Below are 27,212 nucleotides of genomic sequence, written 5' to 3'. Positions count from 1 at the left end.
AATCCTCCCCCCAGCCCACACTTTTCCCCCCTCTTTCTCTCACACACACACACACACACACACACAGAGAACACTTGATGCATTCACACAGAGCGACATTACTAGTGTAGCCCCCCTTTCACTTTCCATTGTTTAAAAATCCCCTCAACATCTCCATAGTAACCAGTTCAAGCTTTTTGACTCATGTTCATAAGCCTTAGTCTTATATCCTGCAACTACTGATATCAAGCTCAGGGCTAGGAGATCTGATCTCTTAATGAAATATGGGTCGTGTTTCAAATGGGAGCAGGAGTTAGGAACACTTTTAATTATATAGGAAAGTTTCAGTTGTTTTTATCTTGATGGTAGAGTCACAACCATGCAACAGGTCCGGATGGACCCGGAAATGCATTTCAGTGGACTGAAGAGTTATGGAAAATTAAGAAATGAGAAATGAGCTGTCCTCTGTTGCAGGAAATCACTTGAATTTGCATAGATAATTTAGTTCAATGCAGGTCATAGAGAAAAAAAACGAGTTTGACCCACTTTCACATACACCAACCTCTATATATGTGTGGGTGTGTATGTGTGTGTGTGTATGTATATATATATATATATTAATTACAATTACACACACACACAAAAAAGAGAAAATTAATATATATATTCATTCATTCATTTATTTATTTTAACTCTTTCTGGTCTGATTTGTGACATGAGCATATCTTTGAAAAAAAAAAAAGTTTATACTAGTCAAAAACACCGACGTGAAACACTGTGAGGAAAATAAACAATTGTTTATAATCATGTAATAATCAAGCAAAGCAGTTTATAGAGCCGGCTTGTTCGGTTGCACATCCCCACCCTCGGGTGTATTATTACAATTCCATCATCTGTGGTTATTTAACAACAGGATTTTCCTTCGTCGTCAACATTTCTGACTAGTTCCTCATCAGAGGGTTATCAGATATTAAAGCAGTCTATTATTCTGTCCCCTGACCCTCACATGCTTTTTAATACAACAGCTGTGAAAAAGGTGCGAATGCTCCCTCGACACACAGCTACATTTTCAGGATTAGTAGAGCCCCCCCCCTATTTAGTCCTTTATCTTCCTTCATAAATAAAATATCTATTGTTTCATTATTCCAGTCCTCCCTGCAACCCTTTTCACCCTGAACTGCACTTGAAATGTGCTCTGGCAGAAAGAAAATGGCCCGGGCCATGAATAAATGAAAGAAAGGAATAGCATTTTGTGAGTTGTGAACCAAGCGGCTGCATTCACATGGCAAAACTTTAGTCATTTGTCACTTGGATGTATTATTAAATCCCCCGAGAGCACGCTTTACTCCAGGCATATGAAACACGGACGGTGTTACATTGATATTCCTCCGACTAAGTAACCAGCCATTTTTTTCCCCACTCGCTCGTGCCAGCCACAGGTTAAATCCCAAAAGGCTCTTTCCTTTGCGTAAAAGTGCCCTTTCACGTGCTAGGTAATAATGGGCACCTGCGCCATACTTAGTGCGCGACAAGTCCACTAGGGAATGATTTCAGACGCGTCCTGGATCAGGTGCGTGAATACACCTGCTGGCGTAAATAATTAACTATGCAAAAGCTAGAGCCCCAAAAAACCGGAAATGCCGGTCGCGTAGGCAACAGGTTGTAGAGTGAATGGTAAAATATGACGAAGGGCTATTTGATCAGCTGTGTGGGTTTTTTTTATTCACAAATTTTCCTGACTAAATATTTAACCCTAACATGGCGGTACCTTTAGGAAATCCTAAAGGTATTGCCTGTTGCGTTTCTATAAAGCAGCCCAGGTTTCCAGCAAAAACCAGTCAAGACTAAGACTGGGAATAACATGACATGCCGGGAAAGACACGAATCCTTTGCGTGAAGAATTATGGAAAGGACGGAACGATCGGATAATATTTTTTAGTTTGTTCTATTTTACATCCAAAACAGCATGTGACATTATAGCAGTAAATGCTAAAATACTAAGCTATTTGCTTAGTCACTAATCTTGTTGAACTCTAACAAGTTTATACCGTACCTGACAACACCTTAAGGGGGAAAATACTTTAAAAGGCCACACCTTACAGGAGAACATGGCGCACGTCGAAACTGAGCAGGTCACCGAAAGTAAAATAGAGGCTACAGAGGAACCATCCAGGAGAAGAACAACCGAGTTATTGCTCACATTTCGGCGTGAAAACGCGACACGAACCACATATTCCTAATACGCCTAGTCGCGTAAGGGCACATTAATAATAATAATAATAAGGGAAAACTGGATCATTGACACCGACTGTCACCGGTTAAACCGATACTCAGAACTTCACGCGCACATACTGCGTTCTCACGCGCACGGATTCTCATTCTCATGCTGAATGAAAGGCTCTTACCTCGGACATTCAGGAGGATGAGGATGATAGCACCGAGGAGTCCTGTCGCTGAGCAGAAACCGGAGTCTCGCACCATGTTTTCTCTGGAGTCTCTGCTTGTCAGCGAGAAAGGAGCAACTTAAGTCCTATTGTACACAAAACTATGCCTCCCGATTTAAAAAATTAAAAAAAAATAAAAATAAAAATACACCCGGCATCCACTCTTCAGAGCCACAAACTTACTGACTTTCTGTTTTGCTCCTCAGCCGCGACTTTTCTTTCTTGCTTATTATTAAAAGGAGTTGTAAAAGCGTCCACGCGCTCCGCCAAACTGTGATCACAATCTCGGGGTTTTTGGAGAGAGAAAAAAGAGAAAGAAATCGTTCTCAGTCCTGGTTTAATAATAAGCTATGAAGTGCACAGAGAGAGTGTGTGTGTGTGTGTGTGTGTGTGTGTTTGCTCCACAGCGTATAGCTGAGCTCTGACCGAAACTCCGCAGACGCTCCCCGCTACTGGAGCCAACTGTCACGTGATCTCCGACGTCACTACTTCACCAAAAAAAAAAAAAAATGAAGAAGGGGGAGAAAAAAAAACCCCAGGTGAATATCCAGGAACTTCCTGAGGCGGTTTTATATTATATACAGATCTGCTGGGTGAAACTTTTACTACATACAATATGAACTGCTTTAACACTGTAAGGTGAACTGGACAGGAAATACACATCCTTACTGTGGTGTACACGCCATTATGTACCAACACACCTGGTGAGCACGCGCAGGAAAAAACAACAACGCTTTTATATTTCTGAAATGTATATTCACGCTGGAAATGTCCATAAAGTCTATAATATATAATATATATAAGATTTAAAGTATATAATTGGACTGTAATTGTCTTTTAAAGCGAAGCTATAAAGGTATTGGAGAGTCACAGGTACAATACACATGCTAAAAGGCACGATAGATCTTCCATTCAAGTGACAAGCAAAGGGTTTGTTTGTTTGTGAGCTGTATAGGAAGCATTGAGGCATTTAAATGTTAATGTTATTGTAAAGCAAGTTTCCAGCCCATAAACTATAGCCTATAGGCTGTAAACCTGTCACAACAACTTTAATAATGAAACAAAAAGTAAACTGGTGCAGGAAGATTTCCTAGAAATGTCACCATAGCTACATAGTTGTGCAAAGTGTTTACTCTACCTTCATGCGTCCTGAATGATGATAATCTAGTTTTTATTTCAGCCTTTTTTCCTAGGAAACATCGAATGTAATCTTTTCTCAGGACGTCACGTGGCTTAAAAGAAGAACGTAAACACTGGTCTAATCTTTGGAGGCAGAAACAAAGGTTTCAGGCATCGAACCGTGACATTTAATGAATTCAGTGGAGAAAACAACACATTCGTATTAACTGTACTCTTTAATATTTCCGTGTTCACAGATTTACGTTTTTAATAAACCAATCAAGCATCTCTATTCAAACAGATTTTTTTCAGCGTTCACAAATTACAGATATTTTCCCAGGTGTTCACCTAGTCAAATCCAGTTTTCCAATAAACCCGGGGACAAAAATAAAAACTTGAGCATCTTAGCCAGCCCAGAAATCTGGGAAAATGTAATCAAGCATGGAATGAGAGAACTGGATTTCACTAACCCCTAAGCATGGGAAGGAGCAGCCTGAATACAGCTCTTTGAGTTTAACATTCGAAATTTTGCTTCCATACTAATAAGCTCTGGGCAAAATGATACTGATGTGTGAACTGGAAAGAGAGGAAACAGTGAGGATTACAGTATTCAATCAACACCAAGAGCATGTGCTAATTTGAGAAGCTGGAAAAGCTTGGGAAGGTTTTTATCCTGCCTCGGTGTCATTACTCTAAATATAGAGGTAGTAGAGGATATTTTAAGCAGGTCATTGAAATTGCTCAGTATGTAGGTGTCAAACTAGAAATAATTCGGGCTCGGTTTCCTGAGTGCAATTCATCTTTGTGTACTGTATTCGACCTACTGTGTGCATAGAAGCAACACTGCCCCCCACCTGCTGCAGGCACCTTCACCACGTACCAACACATCACCCGAAGCGAGTCATCCTCCCCGCCTGCGTCTCTCGCCACCTCGAGTGCACATCCATTAGCAGCGTGTATCTCCTTGTATAACACCCATGAGCAAATTATTGAGCAAATAATTGGTAAGAGCGACAAAGCCCTGTGCATTCTAAGCAGGGCTGACGTGCATGCTATGTAAAGGCTCTGGGCTGAAAGGCAAGTCATTGTTCCTTCTCAGGGGTTTGTTTTTCTTCTTCTTCTTCTTGTGTAGTGGTGAGCTCACAGTGCAGGAAGAGTGTGGCGAGAAGATAACAAACTAGTTTTAATATCTAATCCTCACACATTTTTTTATACATCTTGTGGCTTGTTGGATAAACCTTCGACTTTTTCTCCTGAGGTTAATAAACTCAGAGGAGCCTATTTATTTTCCATATCATAGTCTCACGTGCTGGCAATTTGCACAGTTGATGATGCAGAGGAAATTTAAAAGCACCACCCTGTGTGTGTGTATATGTGTATGTGTGTGTGTGTATGAGAGTGATTACCGTAACAACCAGGAGACTTCATTTAAATAATTTCTCTCTACGCCTGGCTCGTCTTCTCCCTATCATAGCTAATCCCTGGCTCTCCCTCGCTGTTCACACAGGGATCAGGATATGTACACTGCCATGGCTCTCATTAGTTACTGTTGTCCTACTTTGTTGGCTCTGAAATTGTTCTTTAATTCATTTTTCCTCCTATCTGTCTTTCACATTTCCCTCTTCGCTTTCATCCTCTATTTCCTAGCACTTTCTCTTTCACTCTCTTCTCCTTGACTAAGAGGTAATTAGAAGGTACGAGTGCTTCGCAGCGTGATAACTTTGTCAGTTTTAATTAAAGACCTTTATAGGGATGGAGGCATTTTTGTCCAGGAACAAGAGACTTGTAATATATATTCAGACCTTTAAATTCTCCTTCATGCTTGCACATCATTACCCCAACACACACACACACACATACACACACGGTAGTTGCCTAGTGCACAGTTTTTACCCTTATTTGTATTCTTTGTGTGGGCAGCATGTGACTAAAGTTCAGCAGAAGCAGACGGCAAAGAAGTGAGAGTTGATATCAGCCGATGTGCACTTCACTATCTGCACCATGAAAATAATCTCAGCAAAAGAATATATCTTAAATATTGGCAAATCGGCTTAATGCTTCGGATTCTAAGATTCTTCTAAAACAAATAGCAGAACCACAAAGTTCTGTCTAGGAATAGTCCGTAATAACCGTACATCTGTTTAATTCTAATCTCATAAAGAAAATATCGAATACATTTGCCATCTATTGGTTATGATCTATTAAATGCAACTGTGTGTATGTGTGTGTGTGTATGTGTGTGTGTGTGTGTGTGTGTTCCATCGCCTGCACAAAAGAGTGCGCGGTTCTGTTTATCGATTCCTAACAGCACTGCTGTGTTTTCCTGTGTGAGTGTTCGTGTTTGAGTATGCAATTTTCACATCCATGTTTTCCAGCTGTCAGACATATCCTGCATACTGTCAGAGTTTGCACTGCCTTGGCAATTTCAAATTTAGTATCACACACACACACATATAGACACACATTGAATTGTCAAACACTTCCTACATGATGTCCAGTAACCATTGTACATGGCTCTCTCTATTATCTTAACCAGCACACAGCTGAAAGCAGCACTATGAGTTCTTATTCTCTTCTTTTTGCTCTTGTTTGCGTTTGTGAATGTTTCATCCTTCCAGCTACAGCGCAAAGAGGTGAGTAATTCTGTTCGATTCATTAACAACATAACAGCTGCACAGTTTGAAAATAGGTTAAATCCACAACTTGATAATTGACAAATAAGCAGTTCTATGGTCCATGCTTCTACAGAAAGCGTTAAAGGAGCTATGGTGAAGCCTACATTAGTGTTTCTTTATCAGCTATAGGAATCTGAGGACCCTTGACTGGCACAAGAACCCTTGAGGAGCGTATAACTGTGCGCATATCTTGTGTACATGTTAAGAAAAAGGGTACATTCAGTATAACAAGGACATTTACGACATTGGAACTTCCAACTCCTTTCACATGACAGTTTTGGATAGTGTGGTGTTGTAGTATTTAGTAAGTAATAGGTGCTTTGTTAGCATGTTTGTTTCACACTTATAGGTCTGTGGGTTTGATTTCTGCCTCTATCCTGTGTATTGTGAAGGTCACTTCATTCTCTGCTTTTGAGGTTTCCTCCTCTGGTCCGTCTGAAGTCAACCTACTGCATTGTAGGTTGACTGACATAAATTGTCCTGTGTGTGTGAGTAAGAGAGAGAGAGATGAGTTAGCACCGCATTGAGTTGCTATAGACTCCAAGCTTCCTAGTGACCCCGTGTAGGATAAGCGCTAGAGAAAAATAGATTCATTAGGCATATATCAACCAATTAGGTATACCCAACACCGATAAAATCCTTTTATTCCCTGTTAAATAAAGAGATTTGAATGGTTTTACTCAACACCTACTCTTTTACCATTTAAATTTGGTATTTAAATACTTAGCTGCATTTGAATATTTGTAACCACTGAGGTGGAACAAGGGCCAAGAAAATGGATTTGAGTTAAAGAAACTAAACTAGTTAAACTAGTACTTCATTAAAAGTACAGAGTCAAAAGTCTATTTGAGCCGAAGCTCCGTCCCTCAAACATACACACGTCTTTAAGAGTAAAAGTAAACAGTCATAATTTTTCTAAATCTTTTTCAAACAAAGATCATGAAAAAATATAAAGGCCCATCAGCACCAAAAAAACACCTCTTTACCTAGTCAATTAAATAATAAACAAATGGCCAAATTGTATCTAGCTATCTAATGTAAACTAAATTAGCTCATTCAATGAGTATACTTTACTTCAGCTTTCCTTAGCTTTAACGGTGAATTTTAAAGGCTGATGTTTCATCTTTCATGTAGGAGGCTAATCTGACACTTCATCCTGTATGAATGAGTAACACCGGCGAAAAAAACCCAACAAACAAAACATCCTACTCAGAAAAAAAGGAAGAAAATAGCTTTTTTCACGGCTTTTGAGATTGTGTACTTTAAAGGTCAGTAAAGAGTAAAATGTACTTGTGTTAAAGTACTGAATTTCAACTAGACCTGAATAAAGTATAAATTGTTGTAAAACTAATACTTAAGCACAATTAGAGTGATTATAACCGTGCATTTCTTGTGAAATACAGCTCCCTTTACAGCTTCAGGAGCTAATGCAGAAATTGTGATTGTATTGAGTCTCCACAGTTAATTCGGCTTAATTCATGGTGTATTGTAGCAGCGTTTTCACAGCACCATTTGGTGACAGCGGGGAAGCGAGCCAGCAAGGCAGGCACAAAAAATTTTATAAATATAATAAAAAATAAAAAAACCCATAAGAACGATTAATGTTTCAAGGACCCACATGTATTTTTTATTCTTGGCTGCCCAGACAAACTGTCATACACGGCTTTCACACAGAGACTTTCTTCATTTCTTAATCAACAAATTCCAAGAAACTCTTCTGTAAAACTCGGAGAGTCTCTTACTGCACCATCGGATAAAACCCACAGGAAACCATATATGGAAGTAGAGCGTGTTAAATCATCTGACCGATTTAGGGCAGCGGCTGAACTTGTTATTGAAATTGTTGTACATTAGCTGTCTTTTGTTAAGAGATCGAGTGAAGTTTGATTTATTTAGCAGCTAATCAAGGAACTTTGCAGAGTAAGCTTATGAGTCACATTCAGTACATTTACATGGAGCCAAATAATCCATTAGTAATCGGACAAACATCTGAATCAAATTTTGGATTGAAATGGATTGAATGAGGCAATGTAAAGCTAAAATAATCTGGTATATAGGAAAATACTTGGTGTGTAAACACTCGCATTTGACCATTTTCTCAGTTTGGATTTAAAAAAAACGTAGTGTGGATGCTTTGGTCAAAATATACACCGATCAGGCATAACATTATGGCCACCTGCCTAATATTGTGTTGGTCCCACCTTTTGCTCTCAAAACAGCCCTGATCCATCATGCACTGTGTATTCTGACACCTTTCTATCAGAACCAGCATTAACTTCTTCAGCAATTTGAGCAACAGTAGCTCGTCTTTTGACTCGGATCACACGGGCCTGTCCTTATGCATCAATGAGACTTGGCCGCCCATGACCCTGTCTCCAGTTCACCATGGTTCCTTCCTTGGACCACTTTTGATAGATACTGACCACTGCAGACCAGGAACACCCCACAAGAGCTGCAGTTTTGGAGATGCTCTGATCCAGTGGTCTAGCCATCACAATTTGGCCCTTGTCAAACTCGCTCAAATCCTTACACTTGTCCATTTTTCCTGCTTCTAACACATCAACTTTGAGGACAAAATGTTGCTTAATATATCCCACCCACTAACAGGTGCCATGATGAGGAGATAATCAGTGTTATTCACTTCACCTGTCACTGTTCATAATGTTATGCCTGACCGGTGTATGTAAACAAAATATTTTAATCAGATTGCAATGATTAAGGTTCATATAAAACAAAATAAAAGTACTGAAATCAGATTACTGCTGAAAATGGGCACATATAAACATGCCTACTGTGCTGTGGAAGGCTTTCAGTCCTGATGTGGATGTTGTTAGAAGCAGGCTGTCAGGACGGCAGGCAGTAAGATATTAAAGTTAAAAAAAAAAAGGAGAGAAAGAAAGAATGATGCTTGAGGGATCCGCATGCCATCCATTTTTCATTACAGCCTTCCCAGGCCAACTGCTGCACGAACTTACAGTTCCCTCAGTTGTGTAATAACTACAGCACAAATGTTCTTGCAAAACCCACCGAGCCTCCATTACTTCAGATGATTTAGAAGGAAATGTAAAACATCTGGCAATAATTTAAATGGAAGGAGTTGAATGTTGGTTTTTTAATTTTTTTTTTTTTTGTAATCAAGTCCCTTGTTAATCCAACAATGTTTATATATGAACTCTCATAAAAGAGAGAGAGAGCGAGAGAGAGCGAGAGAGAGAGAGAGATCATCAAAAATCCTATTGGAATTTCAGCTTGTTCTTATTTGATGTTCAGTATCCTATAGGAAGGCCTACTTTATTGGAAATAATGTCCTGTTATTTGAGATTTATTGGAAATTACAGAAAGTCTTTGGGAAGATTATTATTTTTTAAAAAAAGAATTTTAATTGAAGTATTTGAGGTTATGTTCATATATTCACATATGTGGTTTAGTGGTGTTCTACAACAAGCATAGCATAAATCATTACATATGTAGGTTTTTCCGGCTCTTGCGTATGGTTTCCGATCACCAACACCCAAAATGGATCCCACTCAAACCTCTTGTAGAAGTCCTAGCGGATATTTATGTGCTGTAATATCCCGTAGGAAGCTCAGGAGAATGGTTATAAAATGTGAAAGAAATTCTCATTAAAATCCTGAACTAAAAAAAAAAGGAATATGTGGTCAGGTAAGATTTAAGAAAAATATTGGTCGGCAATGTTTATGATTTCACATTCGCTTATACTGGCATTTAGATTTCATTTAAACAAGTTTCTTAATTGCATTATGAAGCATGATCCGGTTATTAATGTACAGCAATTAGAGTGTGAAAGTGTGTGAGGATGCTGGGAACAATAACTAAAGTATTAACTGTAGGTAATTAATGCTCATGTGCTGGAATAGTGAAGCGGTAAGGGGACACATTAAGGACACCAAAATAGACCTGGGTAGATATTGAGCACCCAAAAACAGACATGGGGACACCTTGAGCACCCATAAAAATAGACATGGGGACACCTTAATGACACTAAAACAGGCATGGGGACACATTTAGGGCACCAAAGGGACACCTTGAGCACCCAAAAAATAGACATGGGGACACCTTAATGACACTAAAACAGGCATGGGGACACATTTAGGGCACCACTGGGGACACCTTGAGCACCCAAAAAATAGACATGGGGACACCTTAATGACACTAAAACAGGCATGGGGACACATTTAGGGCACCACAGGGACACCTTGAGCACCCAAAAAATAGACATGGGGACACCTTAATGACACTAAAACAGGCATGGGGACACATTTAGGGCACCACTGGGGACACCTTGAGCACCCAAAAAATAGACATGGGGACACCTTAATGACACTAAAACAGGCATGGGGACACATTTAGGGCACCACAGGGACACCTTGAGCACCCAAAAACAGGCATGGGGACACCTTGATCACACAAACATAGACATGGGGGCACCTTAATAACACCAAAATATACCCTTGGGAAATTTTGGGAAGCATCCCGAAACACACCTAGGGGGACCTTAAGGACACCAAAACAGACATGGGAACACCTTAAGCACCCAAAAACAGACCTGGGGACATCTTAATGACACCAAAATCGACTTGGGAACACCTTGAGCACCCAAAAGCAGACCTGGGGACACCTTAAGGACACCGAGAAGAGATCTGTTGCACAATAATAGCTGGTCGTTGGTTCGAATCTCGACTTTGGTGAGATCACCAGTATTGATTTTATTTTTATTGAGTGTTGGAAATACACAATCGAATCATGCTGGATGAACGAAAACTAATTGTGCTAACTGTTACTCAATGAAATCATTTCAATTCATTTCATTCAGTGAGCTTTTTCTCAGTTTCTTATTGGAACCCTTTAGGATTTTTAGACAAAGAAAAACTCACCAAGCCTCCATTATAATTCATTACTCTTTAAAATGTGTGTGTGTTTTTTTTAGTTAATGCCTGGAGTGATGTGATCATGGTGGAAAAAGGCACAGCCGTCACCCTGCGCTGCTCTGAGGATCCCCAAGTAACCCCCAGGCTGGTCAAATGGATGATGATGGGAGAGAAGGGGACACGATGGACCATGCTGTTTTCAGGGGACATTCGAGAAAGAGGGAATAGGAGAGAAATACAGGGAGGCAGAATCTTGGAGATATCTGATTATATTTTCTTGCGATTTACTGCCACGGAGGATAGTGGAGGGCTCTACTCTTGCCTGGTGGAGAAAGAAGACAAGAAGTTCAAAGAGAGGATTGTTCTTCTGGCTGTTGTTAAACGTTGAGTAGTTCACTCTGTCTTTATCTCTGTTACGCACACAACACTCCATTTTTCTTCGTCCGTGTCTCCCGGCTTTGCTTATTTTGAGTCCATTACCGAGATCTGTTTTGTCACGTCACATTAAATCGGAGAAGATCACATCTCACATCATAAGAATAATACACAGCGTGTTATTTACTTTATTAAATATGATATACAGGAGCTCCTTATTACAGACAATTAACACTTTGTCTCTAAAATATGGCATCATGAGACATGATATATAGTGTGTGGTACAATTTGCTGTTAAACATATTTAGATTGAAATATCACCTACATTGTGTGTGTGTGTGTGTATACAGTGTCCTTAGCTCCAGCGTCTGTCATCCCCATCGACAGCACTGCGAGTTTGAAAGCTGAAGTATCTCCTTCCTATGCTGTAGCAGGCGGGACGTGGCTCTCACGCACCGGTTCCCTGTTACTCACTGACATGTCCTTAGCAGGCACCCTGCTCACCAAACTGCCCCGTGTCACCCCCAGTGACAGCGGCACCTACACCTGCAACATTACTGTGGACGGCCAAAGCAGGAATCCTGGCTACAGCTACACACTCAGCGTGACGGTAAATGGTGAGGAATCTGATTCACCTGAACACACTACTCACTTTAGATCTTCTATGGTATATGCTCTCGTACACATGTAGCTATAAATGTACCGAACATCAGCACCAAATAAATGCGATTATGCAATCAGCCAATCATGAGTCAGCAGCACAGTGCATACACTTGTGCAGATACAGGTCAAGACCTTCAGCATTGACTTTGAGCATGATGTGGTTGATGGTTTGACTATTTCACTATCTTCATACACAAAATGACAGACAGACAGACAGACAGACAGATAGACAGATAGATAGATAGATAGATAGACATGGAAAACAGGTAGATAGATAGATTTATAGATAGACAGACAGACAGACAGATAGATAGATAGATAGATAGATAGATAGATAGATAGATAGATAGATAGATAGATAGATAGATAGATAGATAGATAGACGGACAGACAGACAGACAGGCAGTTAGACAGTTAGACATGGAAAACAGACAGGTAGATAGATGGATTTATAGATAGACAGACAGGCAAATAGACAAACAAATAAACAGATAGATTAATAGATTTATAATTAGACAGACAGGCAGGCACTTAGACAGATAGACGGGTGGGTAGATAGATAGATAGATAGATAGATAGATAGATAGATAGATAGATAGATAGATAGATAGATAGATAGATAGACATGGAAAACAGGTAGATAGATAGATTTATAGACAGACAGACAGACAGACAGACAGACAGACAGACAGACAGACAGATAGATAGATAGATAGATAGATAGATAGATAGATAGATAGATAGATAGATAGATAGGGAAAACAGGTAGATAGATAGATTTATAGACAGACAGACAGACAGACAGACAGACAGACAGACAGACAGACAGACAGACAGACAGACAGATAGATAGATAGATAGATAGATAGATAGATAGATAGATAGATAGATAGATAGACATGGAATACAGGTAGATAGATAGATTTATAGACAGACAGAGACAGACAGGCAGATAGATAGATAGATAGATAGATAGATAGATAGATAGATAGATAGATAGATAGATAGATAGATAGATAGATAGATAGATAGATAGACGTGGTTGCTGGTTTGACTATTTCACAAATTGCTGGGATTTTCATCTTTTTTCCGAGTGTCTAGTAATCCAGCGTTCACTGTAGCCCCAGATTCCTGTTATTGGTTGAGAAAACTGGATTTCATGTGATTTCTTGTGGTATATCGCTCATCCAGCTCAAGCTTGTGCATTATGAGATGCTTTTCTGAGTGATTATTCGAGTATCCATGGCCTTCTTTTTTTAGGTCAAACCAGTCTGACTATTATCTCAATATCTCTTCTTAACAACATATTTCTACCTGAAGAACTGCTCTTTTTTTCTCTTTGTTTTTGTTTGATTTTTTGGATCATTCTGTGTCACGGAAATCTCAAGAGATCATTAGTTTCTGAAATACTCATACCGGCTTATCTGGCACCAACAATCGTCACATGTATATAGTTGCGTCATGTATACAGTTGCGAAAGTCACTGGATGAGTAAAGCCGTTTCCCGAGCCTTGCCTCGTCTGAGAAAAGGTGGGGATGTTTGTTGTGGCATGATGGAGAATATGTCATAAGACCAGATACCAATGAGCTCTGGGAATTTTCCATTTAGACTGTGAAAAAATTATTTAGCTTGAAGTCACTCTTTATCAGGAGCCTATAAAAAGTCTCCATCTCATCAGTGATAGAAATGTTTAAATCTGAGTTCAACAGGAGATTACAGAAAGGCAACAATGACTGAAATCAGACTCTGGACTAAGAGACATGAAGCGTTATGTTACAAAACCACTTTCAGTTTTCAGTAAAAATGGAAATGACTTGATTTGAACATGTTATAAGGCTTCTTTGGATCAGATCTGGAATCACCAGTGTGTAAAGTTGATCTCTTTTCTCAAATTTCAGAATGTGTAGCATGTGTTAGGCTCACAAAGTAAGTTTATCGGACATTGAATGCAATGCTTAGCACTTAGCACTAAGCGTGACCAAACAAACAGAGCAGCCGGATCTGTTTACTGTCAACAATGGTGGAAGAAAAAGTTTCCTCAAAGAACACAGCTCAATAAAGAACAAAGATTCCTATTATGTATTAACGGAACTAACAGTATTAAATCATTTACTGTACCACTATACTAAGTAATTTAAGTAAGTAGTAATTTATTGTATGTCAGGCTTGGAGAGAGAGAGAGAGAGAGAGAGAGAGAGATAGACAGACAGACAAGCAAATAGATAGATAGACAGATAGTCAGATAGACTGACAGATAGATAGACAGGCAATTAGACAGACAGACAGACAGACAGACAGACAGATTAATAGATTTATAATTACACAGACAGACAGACAGTTAGGGTAGGTAGGTAGGTAGGTAGATAGATAGATAGATAGATAGATAGATAGATAGATAGATAGATAGATAGATAGATAGACAGACAGACAGACAGACGGACGGACGGACAGACAGGCAGTTAGACAGTTAGACAGTTAGACATGGAAAACAGACAGGTAGATAGATGGATTTATAGATAGACAGACAGGCAAATAGACAAACAAATAAACAGATAGATTAATAGATTTATAATTAGACAGACAGGCAGGCACTTAGACAGATAGACGGGTGGGTAGATAGATAGATAGATAGATAGATAGATAGATAGATAGATAGATAGATAGATAGATAGATAGATAGATAGATAGATAGATAGATAGATAGATAGATAGATAGATAGATAGATAGATAGATAATCAGATAAGTAGACAGACAGGTAGATAGATAGATAGATAGATAGATAGATAGATAGATAGATAGATAGATAGATAGATAGATAGACAGATAGATAGATAATCAGATAAGTAGACAGACAGACCGATAGACATGTAGATAGATAGATAGATAGATAGATAGATAGATAGATAGATAGATAGATAATCAGATAAGTAGACAGACAGGTAGATAGATAGATAGATAGATAGATAGATAGATAGATAGATAGATAGATAGATAGATAGATAGATAGATAGATAGATAATCAGATAAGTAGACAGACAGGTAGATAGATAGATAGATAGATAGATAGATAGATAGATAGATAGATAGATAGATAGATAGATAGATTTACAGATTGATAAATTATTAGATTATGATTAGATTATTATTATTATTATTATTATTATTATTATTATTATTATTAAATCTCAAATAAAAGGCAAATACAGATCTACAGAAAACACACATTCTCTATATTACACCACTGTATGTACACACTGAAATAGACTAATAAGAATGGTGGAATGTTTGCTGAGAAATCACATGGAGGCGTTCCCTGCTAGGAATTTTCCCAGTTGAATAACTGGTTATGGTGTTTCAATATGCTGTATAAACTAAACCAAACAAATCAGTTGTCTCTTCAGGTGTCTCACCGAGGTACTCAGGTAACTACAGTGTATTTACAAGTTCATGCGTGATTGCTTCTCCTTGTACAACAGCGCTATTAATCAATCCCAGGTTTATATTCATGCGTCCTGCTGTTTCTATAGAAACAGCTCCTACACTAAAACTTGATGGATACTGGTATTATGAAATAAATCTTTGAAAAATCTTTAAAAAAAATGTAAAAATGTTTTTATTATTATTATTATTATCATTACTATTATTATTATTATTATAACAGGAACATTGTGAGTTTGTTTAGCATTTTTAAAAAGGAGTCTCCAGTATCGTTGCTTTGTAAAGTTTAAGAAGGGAATCTTTCTGGTTTTGTAGTAACTTTTGTTTTGTTTATTAACTTCAAGAGACTGTATACACTTGCGTTTCTGTAGAACAGAAGCGATACCAGGAAGTGAGTTGTTCTGAATGGGATTAATGAGTGTGCATTACATGTTGCTCAACACATAACAGAATACGTAAGAGATATTTATTTAGCGAAGTATGTAAAAGGGAAAAACACAGATAAGCAGAGAGGAATGTGACAAAGTTTGATTCCGGAAGCAGACAGAATAAAACTACATTATAATTAACATACTATAATATATTAATTACATGACAGAATGTTATGAATGTGTGATATTTGATCTGTCACTCTAATCATTTCAAGGCTATGTGGAGAAATATAGTGTTTACTTATGTCAAATACATAAACTGGTGTCAGTTTAAAGGAAAGGCCGATATAAAGTGTCTCAGGAAGGTGTTAGGTCACACTGTACTGGAGGAATGGACACCGTTCTTCCTAAATATATTCTCTGGTACAGAACGCTGTCTAACACATTACTCCAGAAGAGTTGCTGCAGATTTCAAAAGGATTAAAGGTTATATTCTGTTTGTGTACTTTTAACAAATTGTAGTATGAAGTGGAATAAAACACTTTGGGACATACTGTTTTATATAGACTGATCAGGCATAACATTATGACCACCTGACTTATATTGTGTTGGTATATTTTGTTGCTAAAACAGCCCTGACCCTTTGAGGCATGGACGCCACTAGATCCCTGAAGGTGTGCTGTGGTATCTGGCACCAAGATGTTAGCAGCAAATCCTTTAAGTCCTGTAGGTTGCAAGGTGCGGTCTCCATGGGCCCCATATCACAACTTACAGGATTTACAGGACTTAAAGGATTTTAAAAGATACTGACCACTGCAGACCAGGAACACCCCACAAGAGCTGCAGTTTTGGAGATGCTCTGATCCAGTGGTCTAGCCATCACAATTTGGCCCTTGTCAAACTCTCTCAAATCCTTACACTTGTCCATTTTTCCTGCTTCTAACACATCAACTTTGAGGATAAAATGTTCACGTGCTGCCTAATATATCCCACCCACTAACAGGTGCCATGATGAGGAGATAATCAGTGTTATTCACTTCACCTCTCAGTGCTCATAATGTTATGCCTGATCAGTGTGTGTGTGACTTAATGATTAATGATTAGTTTCCTATTACTGTGTTTTATTGTTTATTTAAAAGATTGTGACAAGCTGTAGCACTTTTTTTAGTATGCATGTACAGAAGAGAAATGGTACAGTAATTTGATGAAAGAAAAAAAAAACACATTAAGGACTAAATCTGCACTAAAGGCAGAATAAATCCACGGAACATTGAAACTCACTAACACCCCTCTCTCTTTTCTTTTCTTATCACAGAGAAGCAAGTGGCATGGTTCCCAAATATTACATATGGTAAGACTTTCTGCCTCCATTGTCTCAGCCATGCTCGACACTGATCAGCTCGCGGTCTTCCACACGCTGCCATCTCATCCATCTCACACCATCTGGTTCCGCCTGAAACCACTTCTGCTAATCCAAACATTCTACATCATCAAGCAAACATCATGCTACATGCTTGAACAAACTCCCTCACTGGCTGCATCCCAACTCCTAGCTCCTGTGCACTATTTCAGGGACAGAAGGTGTTATTTCATACTTATTTTGTGTTTATTTGTATAGGGTGTAGTCAGTCAACTTCACACAAACACACACACACACACAGCAGCACAATGTTCGATTTGTATTCCTGAGGAAATTTTACATCGAACAATAATATCCTCATTCTTGTGCCTGTTCTTCTCTTCCCGTCTCTCACTCACAGTGCAGCATTCTCACGCCTGACTGTATAACAATGCCTCGAGAAATGACTAGCAGCACCGTAAATCAAATCAAATGATATTGTTGCTTCATCACTATTAATCTCGCTAAATCTCTTCTTTTTATGTTATTTCAGTCTCACTATTTTCTTTAGAGGAAATCCCCACTGGGGATATACCAATATGTTTCAGCTCATACATGCTCCAAAATGAAGAAGTTGGAGGGGAGAAAGTTGGTAGGTTTCAGCAGCAGATTATGTCGAGAAGCCTTTGAGATTTGACATCATTTCCTTGTCAAAACAGAAGATGATGTACAGACAAAACCGCTGATAAGTATAAATAAGAGCAACGTAATACCTGATATGTTCTGTGCTATTGCATTTTAATAGTGGACAACTACTCCATCTGTACATGACAGCTCACTTATCTGGACTTTGTGTAAGACAAGTGTTAATCAAGCTAATGTTAACGTTAGTTTAATCATTTCAGCTCCCTCAACAAGCTAGCAGGTTCACACACACGTTTCTATAGATACATATCAACTTTCTCTATGATTTGCTGTAATATTTGTGGGCAGTCTGGAAAAAAACACTCACATCTCTATCTTTGGTACATCTTAACCTCGTGGGAAGTTGTTGATTGATCTGCTCGCCCCCAAAGTGAAAATTAAAGAATTCCCCGGCTTTCTTACCATGCCTGGTTTTCATAGAAATGCTGTGAACTCTTTCTGTTTTGATGATGCTGTGACAGAGTTTCACGGACCCTCCGATAGATGGTAATTGATTACAAACTGAACTGATTAGGATTATGTCCATTTTACTACACCATGTGTCCAACAATGACCAACTCATGAGATTCACTGTATGAGGAAAACTCAATCTTTAGCCAGACTCACTTTTTTTAAATTTATTTATTTATTTTTACACTTGCTCTTTACCTTACATACTCTCTGCCAGCAGACAGACCAAGGAAGTAGCTTAAATAAAAGATTAATATGTCTTATTTTATATGTCTTTATTATAAATAAATAAATAAATAAATAAATAAGCAAGCAAACATAAATAAATAAATATATAAAGGTTTTTATATAAATAGATATTTTAGAGTGAATTTACTAGTAGTTTTATTAGTACTAGCATTTTATATTTATTTATTTATTTATTTTTACAAAAAAATTTTTTACCTTACATAATCTTTGCCAGCAGACAGACCAAGAAAGTAGCTTAAATAAAAATCATTTTAAATGTCTTGGGAATTAATAAATAAATAAATAAATGTTTTTATATAAATAGATATATTTTAGAGTGAATTTATTAGTAGTTTTTTTAGTAGTAGCTAGTTATCTATCTATCTATCTATTTATTTATTTATTTATTTAAGTGATCTCAATTTGTACTATTGGAGAGAAAAAATGTTTTGATCAAACTCAGTGGGTTTCAATGGATTTTTCCAGACCATAGGGTGTGATATTGTGAAAAACTGGAAATGATTCAGGCTGTGGTGATCTAATTTAATTTTAATGTTCAGAGGAGAACAGAAAGACTTTATTTTTGGATTGTACACTCCCATTGAGAAATCTGCTCTTAAACCATGATATACACGATGCGTGGTTCTAAGTCATATATGTCTTTCTTCCTGTATTTCTCTTCTGCAATTCTGATCTATTTCCTGTGCCACATCTCTGTGTCTTTGCTCAGCAGGACCTTTGCACAGTCTGGCAGCTCTGGCTCAGTCAGCTGTAACACTTCCCTGCGCCGACATCAATGGCGACTATGTCCTGCTGTACTGGTGGCGTCCAGATTCACCAAGCACATCACCAGAGCTGATTTACCAGTTTGACCGCTGGAGAGATTCCAGGAAGCAGTCTAATCTCCGCCTCAGTTTGCTCAACCACTCCTCTGTGCTTTCTGGGAAATTCTCTTTCCTCCTGAGGCCAGAGTTAAAAGATGCAGGCCGCTATCAGTGTGAGGTCTTTAGGGATGACAAGGTTTTGGCTCAGGTTACAGCATTGACTGTTTTAAAAGGTAAAAACATGCATTTAAAAAAAAAAGGACCCATCATTAGACTTAAGTCAGTAATAATGTCAGTCATATAGTCATACAGTGTGTGTAGCATTGCACTGGCTTGCTGTTTAGATGCCATACACCCAAGCCATACATACAGGTTTCTCTGAAATCAGTCACCGGCGACCAGCCTATTATCTCTGTGCATTCATTTTCAGGCGGTTCATCTGTCCTTCTCTCTCTCCTCTTCAATCTCTTTCTTGTTCTTCTCCTGCTTTTCATTCACCATCATGTCTTTGCCTTTCAAGGACCCCCTCTCTGTTTCTCACACGCTAATATAATGGCTTTTAGTAGGCCTCATTAAAGATCTCATTATGTGTAATTACACCTGCTGCCAGTCGCCACTGACGGCGCTGGCGGCTCTGCCATTATTGTGGAATCTGGTGGGCTCAATTAGACCAGGATTGATTCTGATTTGAGTGGAAGAAGACACAGTGCATCAGTCATGGTCATCTCCGGTCGGTCTGCTATCCACCTAGCTAATGAATACGCATCAACTTAACCTTGCTTTTTTTTTTGTCATTTCTTTTCCGTTATACATCAGAAGAACTACTCTTAGTCTCTCTCTCTCTCTATTTCTCTCTTTCTCTCTTCCTCTAACCAGGCTATGGTACATTCAGCTCTTCCTCGATGGACCTGAACTGTCTGTATAACGAACGTTCTCAGGTAGCTTCAGTTAGATGGTCACACATCCAGAGGCCTGAACGCCAGCTGACTGCAAGCGCAGTTATGGGTCAGAAAATCATCACAATAGACCTCCCAATAACGGCAGACACAGCCGGCCAGTACGTCTGCACTCTTCAACTAAAAAACGGACAAATTGTCAGATATCTTCACACAGTCACCATGACTAATACAGGTAAGAGCACACACATCTCAAGACACATCTCAAAAATTTTCCTATGAATCATTAGAAGGTTTAAATAAACATAGCTTGTAAACAACTGAACAGTTTGAATGCTTCCTGCTCTTTTATCTGTAAGTATTTTGTGCAAAATTATAGTGTGGACAGAAATCCATGCTCTGAAAAAGCAGAGCGTAGGAAACTAACACTTGGAAGCCAGCAGGCCCAACATGCAAAATCTCTTTATTTAGGCTTTGCCAGTAATCCTGTTTAGAATCCTAAGCAAGGGTCAAAAAATGCCAGACACGGTCACCACAGGCACATCCATAATCATATCCACAAATAGGCACGCTGAGGTAAAAAGCAGGAATCAGAGAGCATGCTGGAACTGGGGAATACCGAAACACAGAAACAGTCACAAGGGGAATGAGCTAGAAACATTTTATTACTGCTGGTAAACATCTTGAGGCGAAAAGGAAAGTGAAAGATAATAAGTTATATATATATATTTGTGTGTGTGTGTGTGTGTGAGAGAGAGAGAGAAAGAGAGAGAGAGAGAGAGAGAGAGAGAGTTTGTCACATCATTATTCTTGCTATGCAGCAGATCAGGGAGTGGAATTCCACGGGTCACTAAAAAGGTCAAATTCCAAAGTCCTTACATTCACTTAGTCAGCAGACTGTCACATTAATTACAGCTAAACTATGACTATTAACATTTTATTCAAGCCTGTAATCTCACTCCCACTAAGATATAAAGCAGATTCCATAACCCAAGTCACCTTTTGATAAAGAGCTGTGCTTTGGAGTGCTGTAAGGCTTCACTGATTCGAAATGTTACACTGGTCACATCATTCGCTATACCTGCTGCTCAAATCGGGGGCGGGGCTTAAGCTTGGGTTCGGGTGGGGTAGAGCTGGATTTAAAAGCATATATAATTGAAGGATTAATCTACAGTTACATATAAGGTCTGTAGAGGAAGTTTTTTTTTTTTTTCCTCTGTCCATCATACATGCTTTAATCAGTCTGAGTGAATAAGACATGGTCACTATGCCTGTCAGAGTAAATCATAATAGAGTGTGTGGTTATAGGAAAATATTTTGCTGTATTCATCCATTGGTAGAAGAGGTATTGAGATGATATATTGTTTATCCCCATCAGAGTTTACTATTATTTGGATTAATGTTACTACTGCATTAATGTATATGTTGTATTTGACTGCTTGAAGCTTACTAAAGGGTTAGTTTAACCCTTTTTACCAGTACACCGGCCTTCTATTTATCCAATGGATTAGTAATCAACTTATGGGACATTTTCAGTTGGCATTAAAATAAATTTATTATATTATCCTTCGAAATAAAATTTTAAAAAGTACATTTTCAAGAAACAAGTTAGTTCTTCTTCTCACTTGGGTTATAACATTATATTATATATAGTTCAACGAACTTCAACAGCTGTCACATTACACACAAACCACAAAGCTGTCCATCCTCAAGACTCTCACGCTTCAAGAAACTAAAAGCTAGCGCTTTATTTCTGACTCCATCATCTTAACGGTTACACATTCGATTATGTGCACTGTCCACCATACAAGTCCTTGTGCAAGTTGTTACCATAGAAACACTACCATATTAGGAGGAGTGCATTAATATAAACCTCACAGCTGGAACAACTTGCTGTTCTAGAAAATTCAATCAGCACCTTCTGACCAATCGGATTAGAGAATTGTTTACAAAGTGGCGTCTTACTAAAAGACCTTTTTCCACCTCACACCTGCTCGGTTCTCGGTTTTCTTTTACAGAAACAACACAATGCAGATTGTGGAACGTCGTCCCTCTCTTTCTTTTGCATGTCAACTCAGTGCATGTAAATCCAGCTCACTTCCTCATCACAGTGTGGGGAATTTGAATTTGCTCAGCACAGGAACATTACGTAATGCCAACCATTCATTCTCTTCCTCCCTCCCTTCCTCCCTCCCTCTCAGAATTCCTCTGAACCGTGACGGATTGTTAGGATTTGCCACTCCACATCACATCGTGTTGATATGTTGTTGTCATGTTGTTTGTGTGTACTTGCACTGTGCAGATTCAAAGATTTCTGAGCCATACAATAATAGTGAGCCTCTATACTCTTTATTTAATGGAAATAGGTGACGTTAAGGCTGTTTCTGCCTCTTTGTGTCTGTTACAGAGCCACCTTGCTGTGCGAATGAGCTGCCTCATGAATTAACCACCCGCTCTGCTGTCTCTCTGCTGCAGCCTACTGGTGAGAATTACACACCATCTCACCTACTGACACACACACAATCCATTTTCCATCAAAGTCTCCTTCTCTATCTATCTGTCTGTCAATCTGTTCTTCCAGACAGTAACAGTACACCTGAGCCACCCATTCTTCTCCCAGCTCTCTCACTTCTGCTCTTTTTGCTACCCGTGGTTGCTGTTGCTGTCGGGGTGTTGCTATGGAGACAAGGACCTTGCACCTTCACTCAAAGTGAGTCCTGCCATTTATCTCTCTCTTTTTTTTCACTTTATTCTGAATACTGTCAGCTCACCCTGACTGGTTAGGATGGACAGAGATTAGTGCGTGTGTGTTTGTGTGTGTTTGCAGATATGGAGCGTACCCTGTCTCACTACTCTGGAGAAGTGGAGAACATCTATGAAAATCCTGAGGATGTGAGACAGGTGATTTCTGCTTTCTGTTATCACCTTTGCACAAACACACTTATTCTGGTCAATCTCATATCTCCCTGTTTTTCGTTTTCTCCTCCAGTCACCTCCACAAGATGCAGTGTATATGGTGAGTTATCACTGTGTGTCTCTCTCTCTCAAAGACCAATATTGCAGGATTTACGATCTGTTAAATAGGTGTTTGTGTGTGTGTGTGTGTGTCAGAAGGTTAGTACTGCTGGTTGTACATTAGCAATATTAGCAGATGAACTAGGTCAAGCCTCTGTCAAACTGTAAACCTAAATCTGCTCCTCTCTCTCATGCTTCATCATCCCCTCCCCTTCATTTTCCTCTCCTCCACCTCTGCAGGATCTGAAGCTCACAGGCGAGACGGATGTTTATAGGGAATTAGACAGGTGAGAGAAGATTGACTGCAAGTCACACAAGGAACATGACCCGGTGCTGTCACTGTCCCGATTACTGCACCTTTCAGTCCATCAGTCAGAATACATTAACATTAATGTGACCGTCTGTCATAGCTGCTTGTCTCACTGTGTGTGTGTGTGTGTGTGTGTGTGTGTGTGTGTGTGTGTGTGTGTGTGTGTGTGTGTCATTCCGTTTCAGATATGACCAGTGTTGTGGCTGAGTTTGTGAATATAAGATGCTGTCACGTTACCATGCACTGAAGACATTATGTTGCAAAATCAAAATAAATGATCATTATGGGATGTTGAATTTGTTCATTGTGCACATTCACCCTTTTTTGCTTTTAGTATTCAGGTTATTATCATGGTGTAATAATGTGATGAATTACAAAAGGAGTGTTTAGTCCCAAGCAAAAAGAAGAAGAAAATACTAACAAGATCAACACGTAACACAAATACGTTTTCTGAAATTTGAGTAATTATAGGAGAGCACTGTGGTGGTGATAGCATTGCCACCTCACAGCATCGGGGTCATGGGTACGATCCTGACCTCAGATCACTGTCTTTTTGGAGTTTTATATGTTCTCCCCGTGTCCTTATAGTCCTTATAACCTTCAGGTTCTTTAGTTTTATTCCGCTGTCCAGAATCTTAAGAAAAACATAAATTGCTTCCTGGGTTACTGATAACAAGATACACTCTTTACCTGCCCGGAATTACATGACATGCCGTGAGGAATTTTTATATACACCGATCAGCCATAACATTATGAGCAGTGTTAGTGGGTGGGATATATTAGGCAGCAAGGGAATATTTTGTCCTCAAAGTTGATGGAAGTTAAAACCAGGAAAAATAGGCAAGTTTAAGGATTTGAGCGAGTTTGACAAGGGCCAAATTGTGATGGCTAGACCACTGTATCAGAGCATCTCCAAAACTGCAGCTGTGGGATGTTCCTGGCCTGCAGTGGTCAGTATCTATCAAAAGTGGTTCAAGGAAAGAACAGTGGTGACCTGGGGGTAAAGGCTCTTTGATGCACGTGGGGAAGGCTGTGAAGGCTGGCCCGTGTGGTCCGATCCATCAGACAAGCTACTCTTGCTCAAATTGCGAAGAAGAATTAGAAAGGTGTCAGAGTACACATTGCACGATGGGTCATGGCTGTTTTGGCAGCAAAAAGGGGGGCCAACACAATATTAGGCGGGTGTTCATAATGTTATGCCTGATCAGTGTATATGACGGTATGCAAAACTTTGTATACCCGTAACACATACTGATAAATGTGTGATGTGATGTGCACACATTGGTATATTGATATTAATATTAATAAAGTATATATATAAGTTCAATCATTTGTTTTTCACTTTCTAATGTGTCGATATTTTCTAGACTTCTATGCCTCTAACAACTTTCATATCCTCTAAGCAGCTCTTGATTTCCCTCAGCTATTCCATGCCATTTCCAGTGGCAATCCATTATACATTCCCTACTTTGTATTAATCACTAAAAATTTGATTCTTAAAAATTATAAAAAGTACATTTTCAAGAAACAAGTTCTTGTTCTCACTTGTCTCAACTGTGTCTATATTTTTTTATATATAGCAGCTCTTTTTGTGTCTAAGCAAGAAATTCCATTTGTAAGCCATTCGCCTATAGCAATAACCCCATGCTAAGAAGTGAATAACACACAACAGCGTTTTTATCACCGATTGATCTACAAGTCAAAGGTGAAACTATAATAAAAACAAGAAGAACTCGGAGTCAGTGGTGTCAACAGTTCTTGTCTAGTTCTTGTAACGTATTGCATTTGTATGCTTCAAATACCCTTTTGAAGAAACTACTGAAGAAAACGTTGTTGTTGTCCTTCGGCTGCTCCCTGTTCAGGGTCGTCACAGCAGATCATATTTTGATTTAGCACAGGTTTTATGCCAGATACCCTTCCAAACACAACCATCTCATTTGATCCAAGCTTGGGACCGGCACTGAGATTTAACCTCTGAGTAGTTGTATTGGTTCCCCACCTGGGAGTCAAACCCAGGCCACAGTGGTGAGAGCATGGGATCCTGCTGCGGGATGACAAGGGATTTTTCTACAGAAGAAAAGGTTTCCCAGACATTTGACCTTGCTGTGACCTTGACCTTGTTTGGATCAATTCTAATCTAGTTGCTCTTGAGACATCAGGCTATTGAGAATCCTGGCTGGAGGCACGCATGTACAGGTTCATGGACTGAAATCTTAAAAAGAAACACCTTTGTGGTTGGGGGTTTGATTCCTGCCTCCATCTTGTGTGTATGTGGAGTCTGCATGTTCTGGCTACTACAGTTATTTTCATTTAACAGAAAGTGCATCATTTGTCTGTTAACAAAGAATATGCCATACTTTCTCTTGATAGTTGCATTAGAATGTTTCAAAATATCTGTTAAACAAGATAGTTGCTGTTATCACTTTTTTTCACATTTACAGCTATAAACAGTTTTTCACCAGCCTCATTTGTTTAGACAGACTCTGCTCGCTCTCACACTCTCTCTCTCTCTCTCTCTCTCTCTGTCTGTCTGTCTGTCTGTCACTCTCTCTCTCTCTCTCTCTCTGTCTGTCTGTCTGTCTGTCACTCTCTCTCTCTCTGTCTGTCTGTCTGTCTGTCTGTCTGTCACTCTCTCTCTCTCTCTCTCTCTCTCTCTCTTTTCAATAATAATATGGTTAAAGACTGCATCTGGTCATGTTAGAATACAGAAAAATACAAAGTCCTCACACAGAAATCTTTCCTTTTTGTGGAAACCTAATGGAACAAACTTTACACCTGACAGTTTACAAACACTGACACTGGAGACTCCTCCCAAAAAATATTCATACATATTTCATACACATCTCTTTACAGAAACATTCACTATATCAATTCATCTGTCTATCTATCTATCCAATTTTCTGTATTGCTTATGTTATAAGGTCACAGCAAACCTGGAGCCAATCATAGGGACACCCTGGAGAGGGTACCAGCCTATCACAGGGCACAATCACACACACTCACACATACACACACCCATTCGCACACTACGAATAACTCAGAGATGCAAATCAGCCTACAACACATTTCTTTGGAGTGGAGAGGAAACCGCAGTAGGCCACTAAAGCACAGGGCAGAGCTGGGATTCGAACCCTGGACGTGTAAGGCAAATGTGCTAACCACTAAGCCCCCCATTCACTGTATGATTCAACGATGAAATGTTTTACTGTGTTGAATAAAAACACATTTCTCAATCTGTTTAGTGTTTACCTGTGACAGAGCTGTTACTGCAAATGCAGAAAATGATTAAAACAAGTACATTAATGCAAACCTTCCAGCTGGAAATTCCAGCAACCATGGAGCTAATGTTATAGAAAATGAATAAAATAGCTGCATGAATAATCAAGATCATGAATTCAACAGCTCGAATTCAACATACATGAATCGATTCTTTTTCTCCGACTCACTGAAGGAGTCGTTCAGGAGGAGTCGCTGCACTGTGTGTGTGTGT

General features: G+C 39.0%; 2 protein-coding genes across 9 annotated transcripts in view; one reads left to right on the top strand and one right to left on the bottom strand.

The window, feature by feature from the left end:
* The window catches only part of si:ch73-22o12.1 (nectin-2), a 79,842-nt gene extending 76,983 nt beyond the window's left edge, over positions 1-2,859 (bottom strand). Inside the window, exons 1-2 of one of the 5 annotated variants that reach the window (XM_058388118.1) lie at positions 2,607-2,857; positions 2,385-2,479 (exon numbers count right to left, since the gene is read on the bottom strand). In XM_058388118.1, the coding sequence (XP_058244101.1) occupies positions 2,385-2,460 (76 nt within the window). In that variant the 5' untranslated portion in view covers positions 2,461-2,479; positions 2,607-2,857. Of the gene's footprint in view, positions 1-2,384 lie in introns of all 5 variants that reach the window. The other 4 variants (XM_058388111.1, XM_058388103.1, XM_058388126.1 and 1 more) reach the window with 4 other exon arrangements.
* Positions 2,860-6,003: 3,144 nt separating this feature from the next.
* g6fl (g6f-like) lies at positions 6,004-25,315 on the top strand. Of its 4 annotated transcripts, none has more exons than XM_058388055.1 (13): positions 6,004-6,175; positions 11,166-11,489; positions 11,832-12,098; positions 17,271-17,306; positions 17,848-17,946; positions 19,411-19,734; positions 20,378-20,632; positions 22,805-22,879; positions 22,979-23,107; positions 23,225-23,298; positions 23,387-23,413; positions 23,653-23,699; positions 23,908-25,315. In XM_058388055.1, the coding sequence occupies exons 1-13, from the start codon at positions 6,100-6,102 to the stop codon at positions 23,927-23,929; spliced, it is 1,755 nt and encodes a 584-aa protein (XP_058244038.1). In that variant the 5' UTR covers positions 6,004-6,099; the 3' UTR covers positions 23,930-25,315. The 4 variants fall into 4 exon arrangements, with proteins under 4 accessions (XP_058244038.1, XP_058244033.1, XP_058244047.1 ...); XM_058388050.1 differs by having other exon boundaries at positions 19,408-19,734; XM_058388064.1 differs by lacking the exon at positions 17,848-17,946 and having other exon boundaries at positions 6,005-6,175; positions 19,408-19,734; positions 23,908-25,310.
* The last annotated feature ends 1,897 nt before the right edge of the window (positions 25,316-27,212 follow it).

This window comes from Hemibagrus wyckioides, linkage group LG01 (assembly GCF_019097595.1).
Source record: "Hemibagrus wyckioides isolate EC202008001 linkage group LG01, SWU_Hwy_1.0, whole genome shotgun sequence".
In the NCBI taxonomy this organism is placed as follows: domain Eukaryota; kingdom Metazoa; phylum Chordata; class Actinopteri; order Siluriformes; family Bagridae; genus Hemibagrus; species Hemibagrus wyckioides.
Note: the sequence above shows the minus strand (reverse complement) of the source record. Positions and strands in the feature narration are given on the sequence as shown.

Excerpts from the sequence above, each read along its gene's own strand:
- g6fl (XM_058388050.1), top strand. The coding sequence starts at position 6,100 with ATGAGTTCTTATTCTCTTCTTTTTGCTCTTGTTTGCGTTTGTGAATGT. Across the intron at positions 19,735-20,377 it reads AGCATTGACTGTTTTAAAAG|GCTATGGTACATTCAGCTCT; the intron begins GTAAAAACATGC and ends TCCTCTAACCAG. Across the intron at positions 23,108-23,224 it reads ACCTTGCACCTTCACTCAAA|ATATGGAGCGTACCCTGTCT; the intron begins GTGAGTCCTGCC and ends GTGTGTTTGCAG.